Raw genomic sequence first — 15,279 nt, forward strand, 5'->3', positions numbered from 1 at the left:
TAATGTTAATTTCTCTACCATAAGCCGCCTCAAACGTTGTTTTAGAGAATTTGGCAGAATGGCCAATCGGCCTCACAACCACAGACCACATGTAAGTGTTATGCTGACGTCAACGCTATGAACAGAGTGCCCCATGGTGGCGGTGGGGTTATGGTATGGGCAGGCATGAGCTACGGACAACGAACACAATTGCATTTTATCGATGGCAATTTGAAAAGACAGATACTGTGACGAGATCCTGAGACCCATTGTCGTGCCATTCATCCACCACCATCACCTCATGTTTCAGCGTGATAATGCAAGGTCCCATGTCGCAAGGATCTGTACACAATTCCGGGAAGCTGAAAATGACCCAGTTCTTCCATGGCCTGCATACTCACTAGACATGTCACCCATTGAGCACATTTGGGATGCTCTGGATTGACGTGTACAACAGCGTGTTCCAAGTTCCGCCAATATCCAGCAACTTCGCACAGCCATTGAAAAGGACTGGGACAACATTCCACAGGCCACAATCAACAGCCTGATCAACTCTATGAGAAGGAGATGTGTCACACTGCATGAGGCAAATGATGGTCACATCAGATACTGACTGGTTTTCTGATCCACGCCACTATCTTTTTTTAAGGTATCTGTGACCAACAGATGCATATCTGTATTCCCAGTCATGTGAAATCCATAGATTAGGGCCTAATGAACTTATTTAAATTGACCAATTTCCTTATATTAACTGTAACTCAGTTAAATCTTTGAAATTGTTGCATGTTGCATTTATATTTGTTCAGTATAGATTAAGAGCCTCACTGCCAAAATCCCCAAGTATCCCTTTAAGGCAGGGGTGGGCAATTCCAGTCCTCGAGGGCCTGATTGGTGTCACAGTTTTGCCACAGCTAACACACCTGACTCCAATAATCACCTAATCATGATCTTCAGTTTAGAATGCCATGTGATTAATCAGCTGTGTTTGCCAGGGATGGAGAAGAAGAGTGACACCAATCAGGCCGTGGAGGTCTGGAGTTCCCACCCCTGCTTTAAGGTGATAGTGAAATGAGAAAGATAAGCAGCAACTGAAATGATTACATAAGATGGTACCTATCCTTCCCTGTCATCAGGGCTTGAGTTATAGTGGGATCTACTGTATACAACAGATGGTATTTTTGGACTCATCATGGAACATACAGTTAGAGTACTTTGAGGTGTGAAAACATCTGAATAACTTTGGCTTTGAGGTGACCCTTGGTGGATGAGAGTTTGAATCAGATGGTATGACTGCTTACAACACCAGGAGGGCAGAATGTAAGGAAATGGTAAGGTGGTAAGGAAATGGCATCCCCTCCAGAGGAAGACACACCTCTCCTCTCCAGAGGAATAGAAACACACGCTACACAGCTGTTTATCACACACACACACACACACACACACACAACGGGGGAAATGAAAGGTATATTTCCAGATTGGCAAGTCTGTTTTACAGACACTTCATGCATTGCATAGCTCACACTCCTCTATAATTCCACAATGTCAGTGAAGGGTAGAAAAACAATGAACGACTGTGTCTTTGATACACAGTATATTACAATACTAATACAATATAACTATCATTAGACAATGATCATAATGTACTACTATGTATATAGAGCCGTAATATTCCAATACTGCAAAAGTACAAATTCTTTCAGTGGTATCTTGTACATTATTTGACTTCCCTTTCTTTAATGACAAGATAGTAGATAATAATTCAGTGTTCAACATCCCCCAGAGCCATTTTCATGTAACAAAGTAGTAGCCTTACCTGTCCCCATGTTGCAGATGTGCACATCAACACAAAAATACAAACACATACCTGGAGACATTGGGGGAAATGTCTTTGCATGTATTGTGATCGATGAGATGATTGGTGAAGCACTACACTGATTCAAGGCTATGGAATATGTATATGGTGAGCATGCCATTCACAGACAACCAGAACACCCATCACTACATCAATCAGCACACCCCAACTCATACACCTATAGCCAGGCTGTATCAGCACACCCCAACTCATACACCTGTAGCCAGGCTGTATCAGCACACCCCAACTCATACACCTGTAGCCAGGCTGTATCAGCACACCCCAACTCAGACACCTGTAGCCAGGCTGTATCAGCACACCCCAACTCAGACACCTGTAGCCAGGCTGTATTGGTCATCGACTGCTCAGGATGACTATTTATCCATCTGCTAACATGAGAGGCTTGCTGGCTCAAAATGGAAACTTGTTGATATAGCCCCACAGAAGGAGATCCTCCCTTGTGGTTGAGAGTCTGTGTGTGTGTGTGTGTGTGTGTGTGTGTGTGTGTGGTTGAGAGTCGGGTAGTAGGCCACACACTGACACAATCATTTGAATAGAGCTCCCCCTCCATGTTCCACTGCCTTCTGATTAGTGTCAAAAGTTCACAAGTCATCAATCCATGGTGGTCAAGAGCAGGAAAGCTCTGAACAAACGACTGTCCGTGTGAGCCTGCTCCCTGGATGCACGACACACACACACACACCAGAGAATAGGAGGCTGCTGAGGGGAGTACGGGCTCATAATGTCTGGAATAAATGGAAACCAGGTGTGTGATGTGTTCGATAACATTCCATTTACTCCATTCCAGCCATCCCCATGAGCCACTCCTCCCTAATTAAGGTGCCACCGGCCGCCTGTGACACACACACACGGGGGGGGGGGGAGGGGGGGGGGGGGGGGGGGTTCACGGGTCAGCTACTGCGAGGCTATGTCAACAAGTACCGGGCCAAACAGGGGAATGTTTGGACGGCTGCTTATCGCCATGCTCTCATTCAATCTGCCCAAAGTGTTTGTTGGCAGATTCTGACCAGGATACTCCAGGTTCCCTGTATTAATATTAACACTAGTTCATGGCTGAGTGAGTGGTGACCCAGGGTACCAGTGTGTGGTGTGTTTGTGGTGTGTGTGTGTGGTGTGTTGTAGACATACTGTACTAGTAGCGTCCTCACTAAGGTGGGTACAGTAGATAAGGGGTTTCCATCTCCCAGTACAGGAGATACTGACTGTCCAGCCCAGCACCAAGACACCTGTTTTAAATCATGAACTGTTCATGGTCTTCCATCTGAACCATGTCTTGCTGAGTCAGGTGTGTTAGAGCTGGTCTTCCATCTGAACCACGTCTTGCTGAGTCAGGTGTGTTAGAGCTGGTCTTCCATCTGAACCACGTCTTGCTGAGTCAGGTGTGTTAGAGCTGGTCTTCCATCTGAACCACGTCTTGCTGAGTCAGGTGTGTTAGAGCTGGTCTTCCATCTGAACCACGTCTTGCTGAGTCAGGTGTGTTAGAGCTGGTCTTCCATCTGAACCACGTCTTGCTGAGTCAGGTGTGTTAGAGCTGGTCTTCCATCTGAACCACATCTTGCTGAGTCAGGTGTGTTAGAGCTGGTCTTCCATCTGAACCACGTCTTGCTGAGTCAGGTGTGTTAGAGCTGGTCTTCCATCTGAACCACGTCTTGCTGAGTCAGGTGTGTTAGAGCTGGTCTTCCATCTGAACCACGTCTTGCTGAGTCAGGTGTGTTAGAGCTGGTCTTCCATCTGAACCACGTCTTGCTGAGTCAGGTGTGTTAGAGCTGGTCTTCCATCTGAACCACGTCTTGCTGAGTCAGGTGTGTTAGAGCTGGTCTTCCATCTGAACCACATCTTGCTGAGTCAGGTGTGTTAGAGCTGGTCTAGAGCAAAAGCCTGCATGTCCAGGTTCTCTCCAGGACTGAGGTTGGAGGCCCCTGGTTTACAGTATATACCCACATACAGTGCAGTATGTAAACTCCCTTAAAGACTATCCTTCCATCTAGTCAATGACCAAATAAGCCAACCACAAGATCTTTCCATCTAATCAATCAATTAATCTAGTCAACAACCAAATAAGCCAAACAAGATGATCTTTCCATCTAGTTAACGACCAAATAAGCCAAACTAGACGATGTTTCCATCGAATCAATCTAGTCAACGACCAAATAAGCCAACCAGAAGATCAGAACAGAGATAGAAGGAACAGAGACTGGGACAGGCTACACACAACTGAGGAAGTGGACACAACCCAAACCAGGAAGAACAACAACAAAAGGGAAAAGCAAGGAGAAAGGCGTGTGGTAGTGCACAGAATGTGACAGGGGAACACGAGCTTGTGAGGACAATGTAGTTGTGAGGGAGAAGCCAGTGATTATTAGTTTTGATAACCAAAACTCCTACAGGTGGTTGGTGAACACGCAACACAGTCTCGTCCAGAGAGATGTATACTGACCGCTTCGCTCTCATAGTAATTCTCCCAGTGCAGTCTCAGGACTTTCTTTGTCATCTGGAGAGGGTTAAAAAGGTAGAGTAGATGGGGGTTAGGGTTAGGCAGCACAGCATTCCATACACAACACACACACACACACTATACACATGGAACTGTAAGGGACATGCAGTTAGTAGAGGGAATGAAGTCATATTTAGACCTCGCGTTGGGGCCCGTCCTACAAACACACACTCAGTGTCAACACACACACACACTCTCTCAAATGCACACAAAAACACACACACACACACACTCTCTCAATGCACACAAACCCACACAGACACACTCTCTCAATGCACACAAAAACACACTCTTAAAGCACACAGACACACTCTCTCAATGCACACAAACAGAAGCATGGGACATAGAACACATGGTGAGAAACCAATGGGGATGAAACATGCTTTAATTCTGACACCATACATACAGTATGCTAAGCTAATAGAACCACTGAAATTAGCCATAGGATTATTCTAATGTGTGGTGACTGCATTATGAAGAATAAGGGCAAAAAATATGGATAGAGAGCTATGCTATAGCTATGAGAACAAATTGCTCTGCAAATTGCTGTTTCAAAATGGCTTATTTTGCCTGTAAACAGATTTTCTGAACCCCTTAGAATGTGAAGTTGTGAAATACTGTAAGCTGTTCTGAGTGACTGGGTTACAATATACACTTTGGAAAAGACAGAGACAGAGAGACCACACACCGGAGAAATGGAAGGAATTCCCACCCTTCTCAGAATGGGCGTCAGGTTGTCAGAGTGGGGGGGGGGGGGGGGGGGGCTGGATCTCCATGTTATGATATGAACATCTGAGCTCCGGAGCTGGCAGAGGTGCAACAAGTTTTGAACAACATCAACATTCCACACTTTGCACCCCGCTTGTAATGGGTTTCTGTGTGTATCAGCTTGTAATATTTGTTTGTATGTATGTATGTATGTATGTATGTATGTATGTATGTATGTATGTATGTATGTATGTATGTATGTATGTATGTATGTATGTATGTATGTATGTATGTATGTATGTATGTATATCTGCATGTGTATCAGCTTGTAATGGGTTTGGCAGCTTGGCATGACACAGAGGGGTAGACCAGCCAGTCAGCTTTTCCTTCTGCATGTTTCTAAGTGTGTGTGTTCTTTTGTGATTGGTTAGACTTGGTTGGATCCCCTTGGGATTAGAGGAGTGGGGATAACAGAGATGGCAGAGTGTTGTGAGAGACACGGAGAGGGACCCTGTCGTGCTGCGGGTTCCACACACACACACACACACACCCACACAAAAAGACATCCACATGTAGATATGCAAACCCACATGTACATAGACTCCACAGACCAACCAACATCCACACACCAAAAGCCAGCAGATGAACTGGGCCACAAGGCAGTGTCATGGTAATGAGACTTGTGTCTCTCTCTGGTGGGCTGAGGGATTAGGCTCTGTTAAAGCCTCTGTGTGTGAGAGAGACTATAGGAGCTGCTGAAAGGAACCAACAATGTAATGTTTCCTCTGCTTCCTGTTTGCGGAGAGAGAGAGTAAGAGGGAGAGAGAGGGAGAGAAATAGGTCTGGTCGACATCCACTGTGGGCCTCTGGGAACAGGCAGCTGCGTGATTCACACAGACGACACACACACACAACCCAGAAACAACTAGTCAGTCAGAAAGACCATATAGACAAATCTTTTGGTACAGACACAGAGACAAAACCCAGAGACAACCATGTGTCATGCACACAGACAGACAGACAGACACAGTCAGACAGTCAGATACATCTCGTCCAATCACCGGTACGTGAGAAGGGGCTACAGATCTGTCTTGGCTACAGTGTTGAAGTCCTACTGGATCTCTCACCTGGTTGAGGTAATGATATTCTTCAGGCTTTTTGAGGTGAAAGGCGCTCCTCTCCTCCTCACTTGCTCCTGCCAGCAGGTAGTAAAACACATGGTAGTTCCTGAAAGGCAAGCAGGTCAGAAAACATTACCACTTTACATCATTGGTTTTTACTAACAAGACAAACAAACACTGGATTGTCCAATAGGGACAAGTTGTCTCATTGAGTGTGTATGGACGTGTTTAACTATTCTTGTGGGGACCAGAAGTCCACTCAAGAATAGTAAACAAACAAAACTTTGACCAACTGGGGACATTTTGTTAGTCCCCACAAGGTCAAATGCTATTTCTAGGGGGTTTATGGTTAAGGTTAGAATTAGTGTTAGGAGCTAGGGTTAGGGTTAAGTGTTAGGGAAAATAGGATTTTGAATGGGACTGAATTGTGTGTCCCCACAAGGTCAGCTGTACAAGACTGAGTGTGTAGCGTTGAGGTCAGAGGGCAGAACCGTGCTGCAGCTGTAGTGGGAGCCTGGAGTCAGACATCTATCTCAATAAGAGCCCCCCCCCCCCCCCCCCCCCGACCCACAGGGGGGCCATTTTAGCCCCCCCAGAGTGAGGTTAACCTTCGCGACACCATCCAGCCTGCACAGCACATTACTGTCAACCCCACTTAGGGCTGCTGAGAAATGCTTCACACAGCCTGAGCTTGGCTGGGTAATACACCATCATCTAAACTGATTCTGTTGAACACTTGTCGATGTCAAACTGTACTTGATACTTGGCGTTAACTTCCTTTAGGACACAATCATAAACTGTGAAGGACCACAGAATTACAGTGGAAAAGTCCATATTTGTTAAGAGTTTTCAGGATATGGTGAATTGTGAGACAGCTACTTTGCTCCCGAGTGGCACAGCGGTCTTAGGCACTGCATCTTAGTGCAAGAGGTGTCACTACAGTCCCTGGTTCGATTCCAGGCTGTATCACATCCGGCCATGATTGGGAGTCCCAAGGGGGGCGCACAATTGGTCCAGCGTCTTCCGGGTTTGGCCGGGTTAGGCCATCATTGTAAATAAGAATTTGTTCTTAACTGACTTGCCTAGTTAAATAAAAGGTAAAAAAAATAATAATAATAATAATAATAATAATAATAATAATTAAATACTACAGTATTGGAACATGAACTGCAGGAGGCTCCAGTCCAGGTCCACACTTGTGTCAGGATCAATTTGGCACCACATTTCTGTCACTGACCCTGCTGTGACCAACTGAAACTCACACCTACTGTAGGAAAGGACTTTCTAGCACGAATGGACAATTGGATTCCTCGAAGAAAGTGTCAACGTCTAAACGCATTGGTGGTTGGTGGCAGCAGTGGGATCCAAACATGATTGAGTTCACCCTCTGTTTTGAGAGTGTATGTGTGTGTTGTTCGAGAGACACTCAATTTCATGTGGCGCAATCATTCCCACATGATCCCTTTTATATAGAATGGAGTTCTTATTCACACTGAGTTGAAGTTCTCGCAGCAAAGACAACCTCAGTGGAAGGATCTGGCCTAGTTTGTGAGAGCTACTCAATTCTGGATTCTAGCTTATCAAATTGTCTCTATATAGACACTGCGAATTCAGAGACCTTCACTTTTTTAACACTGGTGAAAATAAATGATTCTCCAACTAGTCATTCATTGTGTATTTGTTTACCCAGTGTGGTTTACTGTGTAAGTGTTCCAACACCACAACATGTACTCAGTCTACAACACGATTATGGAAATGATCAATGTCTGATTCTATGTGAATCCAATGTTATGTCCTTAGTGTTCTGCACTAATATGATACTACAGTCCAATAGTGTATGATGATGATTGTGTGTGTGGCAGTAGGATGATTCAGTGTGAATGCTTACCGTTCATTGTGCTCCTGGTAGACCAGTCTTGATTTCTCCAGAAGGTACTTCTCCACATAGGCTCTGGAACAAACAGCACAGACCTGGCGTCAGTCACAACATGGGGGGAATATCGGGACCAACTTGATCAGATATTGGCATTGGACAATGCACTCTGAGCTGCCACCAAATTCACTATGGAGGCTATGTAGAACTGTAACAAGGATGAGTATAGATGTAGAACTGAGGGACTATAGACTGGTAGGACTATAGATGTGTTAGCAGGGGACATAGAATAGACAGGGGACACAGAATAGACAGGGGATGGGGACACCTAGTCAGTTGCGCAACTGAATGCATTCAACCGAAATTTGTCTTCCACATTTACATTGATTAAGGCAGCCCCCGAACCTCTCTGAATCAGAGAGGGCTGCCTTAATCAACGTCCACGTCATTGGTGCCTGAATATAGATTAATATAGATGAGGAGCCAGGGGACATAGCCAGTCAACTAGGATGTAGGAGCTGTAGGTAAAACAAGGTAAACAATGACTTGAAATGTAATATCTGAATGGGTCTTTCTCACCCTCGGACAGTGCCACTCTCCTGGTAATTCACTTGGATGAACTTGCCGAATCGACTCGAGTTGTTGTTGTGGGCAGTTTTTGCATTCCCAAATGCCTGCAGAGGACAGAGAAGAGAGGGGGGATGAGAGCAAATCCATGCAGGCGACACAAGGTTATATGTCCATGTCGGAAAAGACTGGTAGGGGTGGGCATGTTTGTGGGTCAACCAATCTGGGATAACGACCACCGTGAGCCAACCTCAAGACATTTCTTTGATCAAGTACACCTCAGAGCCATATGTCATTCAGTCTAATAACATGGAATAGATATTTATTCATGCATTATACAGGAAATGTATCATTTTGCTGACACAGGAGCCTCACCACACAACACACACACAACAGGCTGGGAGCAGCACAGAAACCAACATGTCCTCAGAATGCTCCAAGCTCTTCAGTTTAAAGTCAGACAAATGGCCCCAAAATGATGGAGCTGCAGCAAGAAACCCTGGGGGGGGGGGGGAATGTTCATTGTGTAATGCAATCCATGTGGACCTGCTGTAACATGTTTAGTGGTGTGCTTTAATAAGAGTCCAGTAATTCCCCTCTGGCTCTGTTTGTGTTGTACAGCTGCCTGGAGGGCAAGTCCTTATTCACCCTTTATAAACCCTGCAGTTATTTGTAGCCTCCGCCGCAAGTAAACAAATTCCTCCGTGAATCACTTTTTGAGCTGCACTTTGTGCATCTGGAATGGGGAGAAAACAACCGGGCCGCTCGGTCCACTCCCTTAGCCTAGCATCGCGACCGCCGTTCACTTCAGCTCGGTGCCTGCTAACACGCGCGCTATTAAAACGGGTGGTTAGCGTGCTAACGCAAGGCGGAGGAGCGCCAGGACGGGTTGAGCCACCGCAGCCTGATGGGCAGAGTGTCCGAGTAAATGGGCCGGAGACCGCGGGAGCACACCTCCCTGCTCTTATTCACACTTCACTGGAGGACGCTCCACTGGCGGCAGAACCCAGGACGCTTTGCTACTGGTAGGGCTGGGCCACACGAACACGTCCGGATCGCAGCCCGCATCAGTGACCTCACAGCTCTATTTGTGACTCGCCCGCCAGACAAACTGTCCACAGGCAGACACAGAGGAAAAGTTAACACACAATGTTCCCATATTGAGCATATTGAGGTGAAACTGCATTAGAGTGCCAAGTCAATACTGTTGGAGTACTGGATAGGAGTTGATGATGTGGAAACCAGTCAGGGTGAGATGTTGAAAGGCTAGATGATAGGCTGTGAATGAGATATGCTCCAGGGAGCTTTAAGACAATCATCAAAGACTTAACGTAGCAGGTTAGGAGAATTACGTTAGGAAAAGGGTTAGGGTTAGCTAAAATGCAATTTCATTTTTACTTTAACTTGACAAAAGCTGTACCCCTTCTAGCCATGATCTAGCTAACCTGCCCCATCCAAAAAGTACAGGTCAGACGAGACAGCCAACCAGCAACCAGTATCCCTACTTCACTTCCTGCTCTATCGAGGAAGAAATGCATCTTGGAACCCACGCATGAATCTAACACATTATTCAAGGTGAAGGAAGCAAACTAGGGTCAAACAGCAGACCGTGGAACATTCCAGGTATTCTTCGATGCTCAAAATTCCACGTTATACATGAGACTGGAGTGGGAACCATTAAAAAGTCTGAATGATTTACTTGGATGTACCGTGTGTTCATCCACCTGGTCTGTGTAAAACCATCCCTAGTTAGAGCGGACACATTTACGACAGACAACATATGTATTGTTCCGCAGGCTTGGCTAGCTCCATATCTGCCACAGTAAATCTTCCTCAGATAATATTGGGATGAGCAGGACCATGGCTAGCATCCAGCATGCAACAAGAGAGACTTGGTCCTGGTCCTTTAAGAAGCAGCTGGAGAAGTGATCAAAGGTGCGAACTTACAATTCCATTGGTTCACAGGTAGCAGTCTATGACAACTACAACAGGGGTGTGGTCAGAAACAAAAACAGCACTGCCAAACTGTATTATATCAGAGCAGAAATATGCGCTTCATAGCTTTTTCGATAGGAAACATGAGGGACTGTTTAGCTTCAGTGGAGTGGAGCCAGAGTAGAGAGCGTGCAGGAAGAGTGGGCTGGGATAGCTCCCGAGGGGCCCTTGTCTTGTGCTGCTGTGCTATAAAGGTTATTATAAACTGGGTGGTTCGAGCCCTGAATGCTGATTGGCTGACAGCCGTGGTATATCAGACCGTATACCACGGGTATGACAAAACATTTATTTTTACTGCTCTAATTATGTTGGTAACCAGTTCATAATAGCAATAAGGCCAGAGGGAGTGTGGTATATGGTGAATATACCACGGCTAAGGGCTGTATCCAGGCACTCTGCATTGCGTCGTGCATAAGAACAGCCCTTAGCCGTGGTATATTGGCCATATACCACACTCCCTCTGGCCTTATTGCTTAAGTGTCCTGCCACTGATAGGGACACGCGACCCCTGACTACAGCAACTGCTGTGTGATGTCATGGACTGCAACTGGGCATGGGATCAGAGAGTGAGTGGAGAACAGAGACAGAGTCATAGCACTGTTCTTGTTGTAATCCGTCTCCAGATGCACAGATCTACTTTCCATAGAATACATTAGAAAAGCTGTGGTTATGAGTAACCTAGCACCGAGCTAACGTGACATTCATCAATACACTTTGGAGGCAGGGTTCATTAAAAAGGCAACATGCTGATAAGTGCAAGGGCACAGTAAAGAAGTCCTCCTAATTAAAAATAGAACTATCTACAAAGTAGAAGAGCACATGGACAGATTAGCCACACTGAGTCACATTGACTTCATGATGGATCCTCTTCCTTTCAACAGCAGGGTAAATAATTACAGTTCCAGTCAGATCTTACACATGTGCAACATTCTGTAGGAATTCCATTAGTGCCTCCCATCTGTGGTGGATAATAAGAGCTTTCTATGTCGGGGACACTACAATGTGGGCACTGGGTCACGCAGCGATGAGCAGAGACACAGACCGTAATCATATAGGATGAGTTAATTAGTGACTCCTGCTGAAGGAGAGAGAAGAACAGAGCCGTTGTGTATGTGTGAATTTTTAAAAGCGCCATTAGGGTCACATTGGGCCCTCAGAGAAGAGAACAAAAGAGAGGCTGAGTTGACAGACAGTGGAGCGACTGCTCTGATGGGTTGCAGCTATAAGCTCATGTTCCATGCTGGGTTGTATTGGGAGTCTCCTGGCCCCATGTGATGCTGATAAGTGAACACAGCAACAACATCCCCATACATGGACTATACATAGTTTATGTGCATTTTGAGGTCCAATACTGCTTCAAGTGATGTAGGCTCATACCTAACATATGGCTGTCTTGTATAGGACAGGTCACCAAGTGTTACAGTAAAAAGGCTACTTACTGTACTTCACTACATGTTGCTCACGTCCATTTCCGCCATGTCTCGTCTTTGGCTGCGTTTACACTAATTGGTCACCAATTGTTCTTTTGACCAATCACATCAGATCTTTTCACATCAGATCTTTTTCAGAGCTGATCTGATTGGTCAAAATAGCAATTAGTGGAGAAAAGAAAATCTCAGAATTGGGCTGCCTGTGTAAACACAGCCATTGAGTCTGTAGACATGCAAGATCTCACTTCTGCTCACTGACTCACACAGCTTCCCTGAACACATCCTATCATTATCCACAATGGTGTGTCTACGACTCACCTAATGCAATCTGAGGGTTCAACAACTTTCACAATAAGATCAAAAACAGTCAATGATGACTAGACACAGCCTGTATCACAATTATGCCACTGGGGGTGTGTGTGTGTGTGTGTGTGTGTGTGTGTGTGTGTGTGTGTGTGTGTGTGTGTGTGTGTGTGTGTGTGGATCCGGTTTTTATGCCACAGCGCGCGTGGGCAGATACGTTTAAAAAATAACCGCTGACGAAGCCTGTCGCCGAAACACGTCCGTTTGCTCTGACCTCTGCTGCTAAAAAAAATACTCAAAAGAATATTCCAGTGAGTTCAGGTTCTTCCTTTTTTCAAATGTTTGCCTTTTGAACCCAGCACCCAAATACCTTTTTCTACTGCAAAAACTTTTGTGAGTTGAGCACACCAATCACTCTTCGCAGATACTGTTTAACCCAGGCTAATTGCTAACTGTTTCCCCTGTAATCCCACACCTTCTTAGGTCATTCTGGCTAAAGTTGTTGTGGTCAACGTGGTTTGGTTAATCATGGGGTTATATTGAGTCATGTTTCCCCCCAGACTGTTTAAAGGGAGAGACAAGAATGCAATGGGTTTTAAAGGTAGCAGTTGCTCAAAGACAAGGTCCTAGAGCTCCATGCCAGATTTCCAGTGTGATTCCTTCATATAGCATTTTAAGGTGACAGACTGAGGGATTACAGGTCCTGCTTAAAAAACTGAACATTGACAACATTTCTTAACACTACATTTAGGTGCTCTTCTGCGACAAACAAAATATGCTAATCTCCATTATTATGCAATTACAAAGCAATTAGGCCAACTAACACACTACATAACATAATTTTAAGCCAGTGTTGTTAAGACTAGTTAGAGCATTACTTTACCAGGTGTTACTTCATTAAAAGTGAACATCATTTGGATCTTCAAATAGGGAATGTTAGCCATGCTGGAGGTGATCTGGTTGAGTTGGTTAACTAAATAAATCTGAGTGATTCAACTAAAGAGATGTATTGAAAAGCCACAACGTGATCCCAAAACCCCCTTGAAACAAAATACTATTGACCCCTTATCTAGAAAATAACGGTTGAAATCTCTCCAACGGAAATTCCCCACAATGAATCTTGCTCTGTGCTTCTTTGTGGGCCTAAGGGAATTAGCAGCAACACTAATGCTAGCATGGACTGTGGTAATTTGAGAGAAACGCTGAAAGTCAAGCTGCAACCCCCGGGTGCAATTAAACATGTTCACCCAATGCTACAAGTGTCACAGGATCTTACACTGGAACAAACTAACTCCTTATGAGGATCTCTCTGCACGCAAAATGACTCTGCTCTCAAATTAGTCATCTACTGACCCTGGCCAACGCAGGAAATTGTGACTTGACTTCGGCATGTTAATAATAGTTTCTGCGTTATTCAAGTATGCAGAGGCACCAGCGTTGACACGAGCGTTGGTCGAGTCCAAAGGTCCGTTTGAACAATCAAGCTCTTCAAACAGAGCACATAAAGATGCCATTGTTAGAGGTCTTCCACATGTGCAGTTCTATGAAGACTGCCGACCACCCACCCACCCACCCTCTCCCTACCCCCCACAACACCCCCTCCCTACCCCCCACAACAACATTGACTCGGTACCGGTACCCCCTGTATATAGCCTCCACATTGACTCGGTACCGGTACCCCCTGTATATAGCCTCCACATTGACTCGGTACCGGTACCCCTGTATATAGCCTATTTTATTGTGTTACTTTTTATATAATTTTTTTCTTTAGTTTGTTCAGTCAATATTTTCTTAACTCTATTTCTTGAACTGCATTAAGGTAAGTATTAAGTAAGTATTTAATGGTTAGATCTACACCTGTTGTATTTGGCGCATTTGACAAATAACATTTGATTTGATAAATGAGGGATGCAAGATAAGGGGCAAACCCCATACTCTGTCCCATACTAAGTTCTTGCTTTGAAACCGACAAAAGATTTGAGAACCTTCAACCATGACTTTCTCCATTCAGTTTAAGTGGTGGTGTTTACCTTGGTATAATATCTTGGTAAGAATTCTAGAAGCTCTGAGACACTGAATTGGTGTGCTGGACACTGGGTTTGAAACTGAAACATCTGAAGAGTTTGTCTGACAAACTCTCTCATAGTGAACCACAACAGGTAGACGCAACCTGATGACTCAACACAGATATAAGCAACATGCAGGGAGTGAAGCAGGGCGTGAGGCAGAATAAAATAAGTGCAAGAGAGAGACAGATGGAGGGTGCAATACAAAAATAGAGACAGAAAGAGAGAGAGAACAAGTAAAACAGTTTTTATTGTCACATACACCAGATAGGTGCAGTGAAATGTGTTGCTTACAGGGTCAGTCATAATAGTACAGCGCCCCTTGAGCAAATTAGGGTTAAGTGCCTTGCTCAAGGGCACATCAGCAGATTTTTCACCTTGTCGGCTCGGGTATTAGAATAAGCGTACATTTTTCGGTTACTGGCCCAATGGGTCAGAGAGAGAAACAGACAGTAAAGAGAAAAAAAATTGAGAGGGAGCGAGAGAAAGATGGAAAGACTGACCTATCCCCCCTAATGCCAGTAGCTCATTATGAGTTAGTTGTGGGACATTATGAGTTAGTTGTGGGACATTATGAGTTAGTTGTGGGACATTATGAGTTAGTTGTGGGACATTATGAGTTAGTTGTGGGACATTATGGAAATTAGTGGGCGTAGTTGAGATGAAAGTCTCTCCTCATCACAACAATCAGCACGCTTGTTTGTCTCCTGGATGCACCATCTGAGACATCTTTCATTTAACGTAAGCCCCTCTGAAGACAAAGCCAAAAATGGCTGCCAAGTTAAGAGTCCCTTGCAATTTAAATACACGTAGAGAAAAAAAACTTTTGTTCAGTTCATTTCAATCAGCTAGATTTGCTAGCAGGAAACA

At 44.9% G+C, this 15,279-nt stretch overlaps 1 protein-coding gene across 12 annotated transcripts in view; it reads right to left on the reverse strand.

Moving 5' to 3' along the window:
• The window catches only part of LOC115203512 (unconventional myosin-IXAa), a 200,586-nt gene that overhangs the window by 101,111 nt on the left and 84,196 nt on the right, over nucleotides 1-15,279 (reverse strand). For 11 of the 12 annotated variants that reach the window (XM_029768256.1, XM_029768263.1, XM_029768257.1 and 8 more), the window contains exons 3-6: nucleotides 8,628-8,722; nucleotides 8,064-8,126; nucleotides 6,182-6,281; nucleotides 4,290-4,343 (exon numbers count right to left, since the gene is read on the reverse strand). In XM_029768256.1, coding sequence (XP_029624116.1) covers nucleotides 4,290-4,343; nucleotides 6,182-6,281; nucleotides 8,064-8,126; nucleotides 8,628-8,722 — 312 coding nt within the window. The remainder of the gene's footprint in view (nucleotides 1-4,289; nucleotides 4,344-6,181; nucleotides 6,282-8,063; nucleotides 8,127-8,627; nucleotides 8,723-15,279) is intronic. The other variant, XM_029768259.1, reaches the window with a different exon arrangement.

This window comes from Salmo trutta, chromosome 12, assembly GCF_901001165.1.
Source record: "Salmo trutta chromosome 12, fSalTru1.1, whole genome shotgun sequence".
In the NCBI taxonomy this organism is placed as follows: Eukaryota; Metazoa; Chordata; class Actinopteri; order Salmoniformes; family Salmonidae; genus Salmo; species Salmo trutta.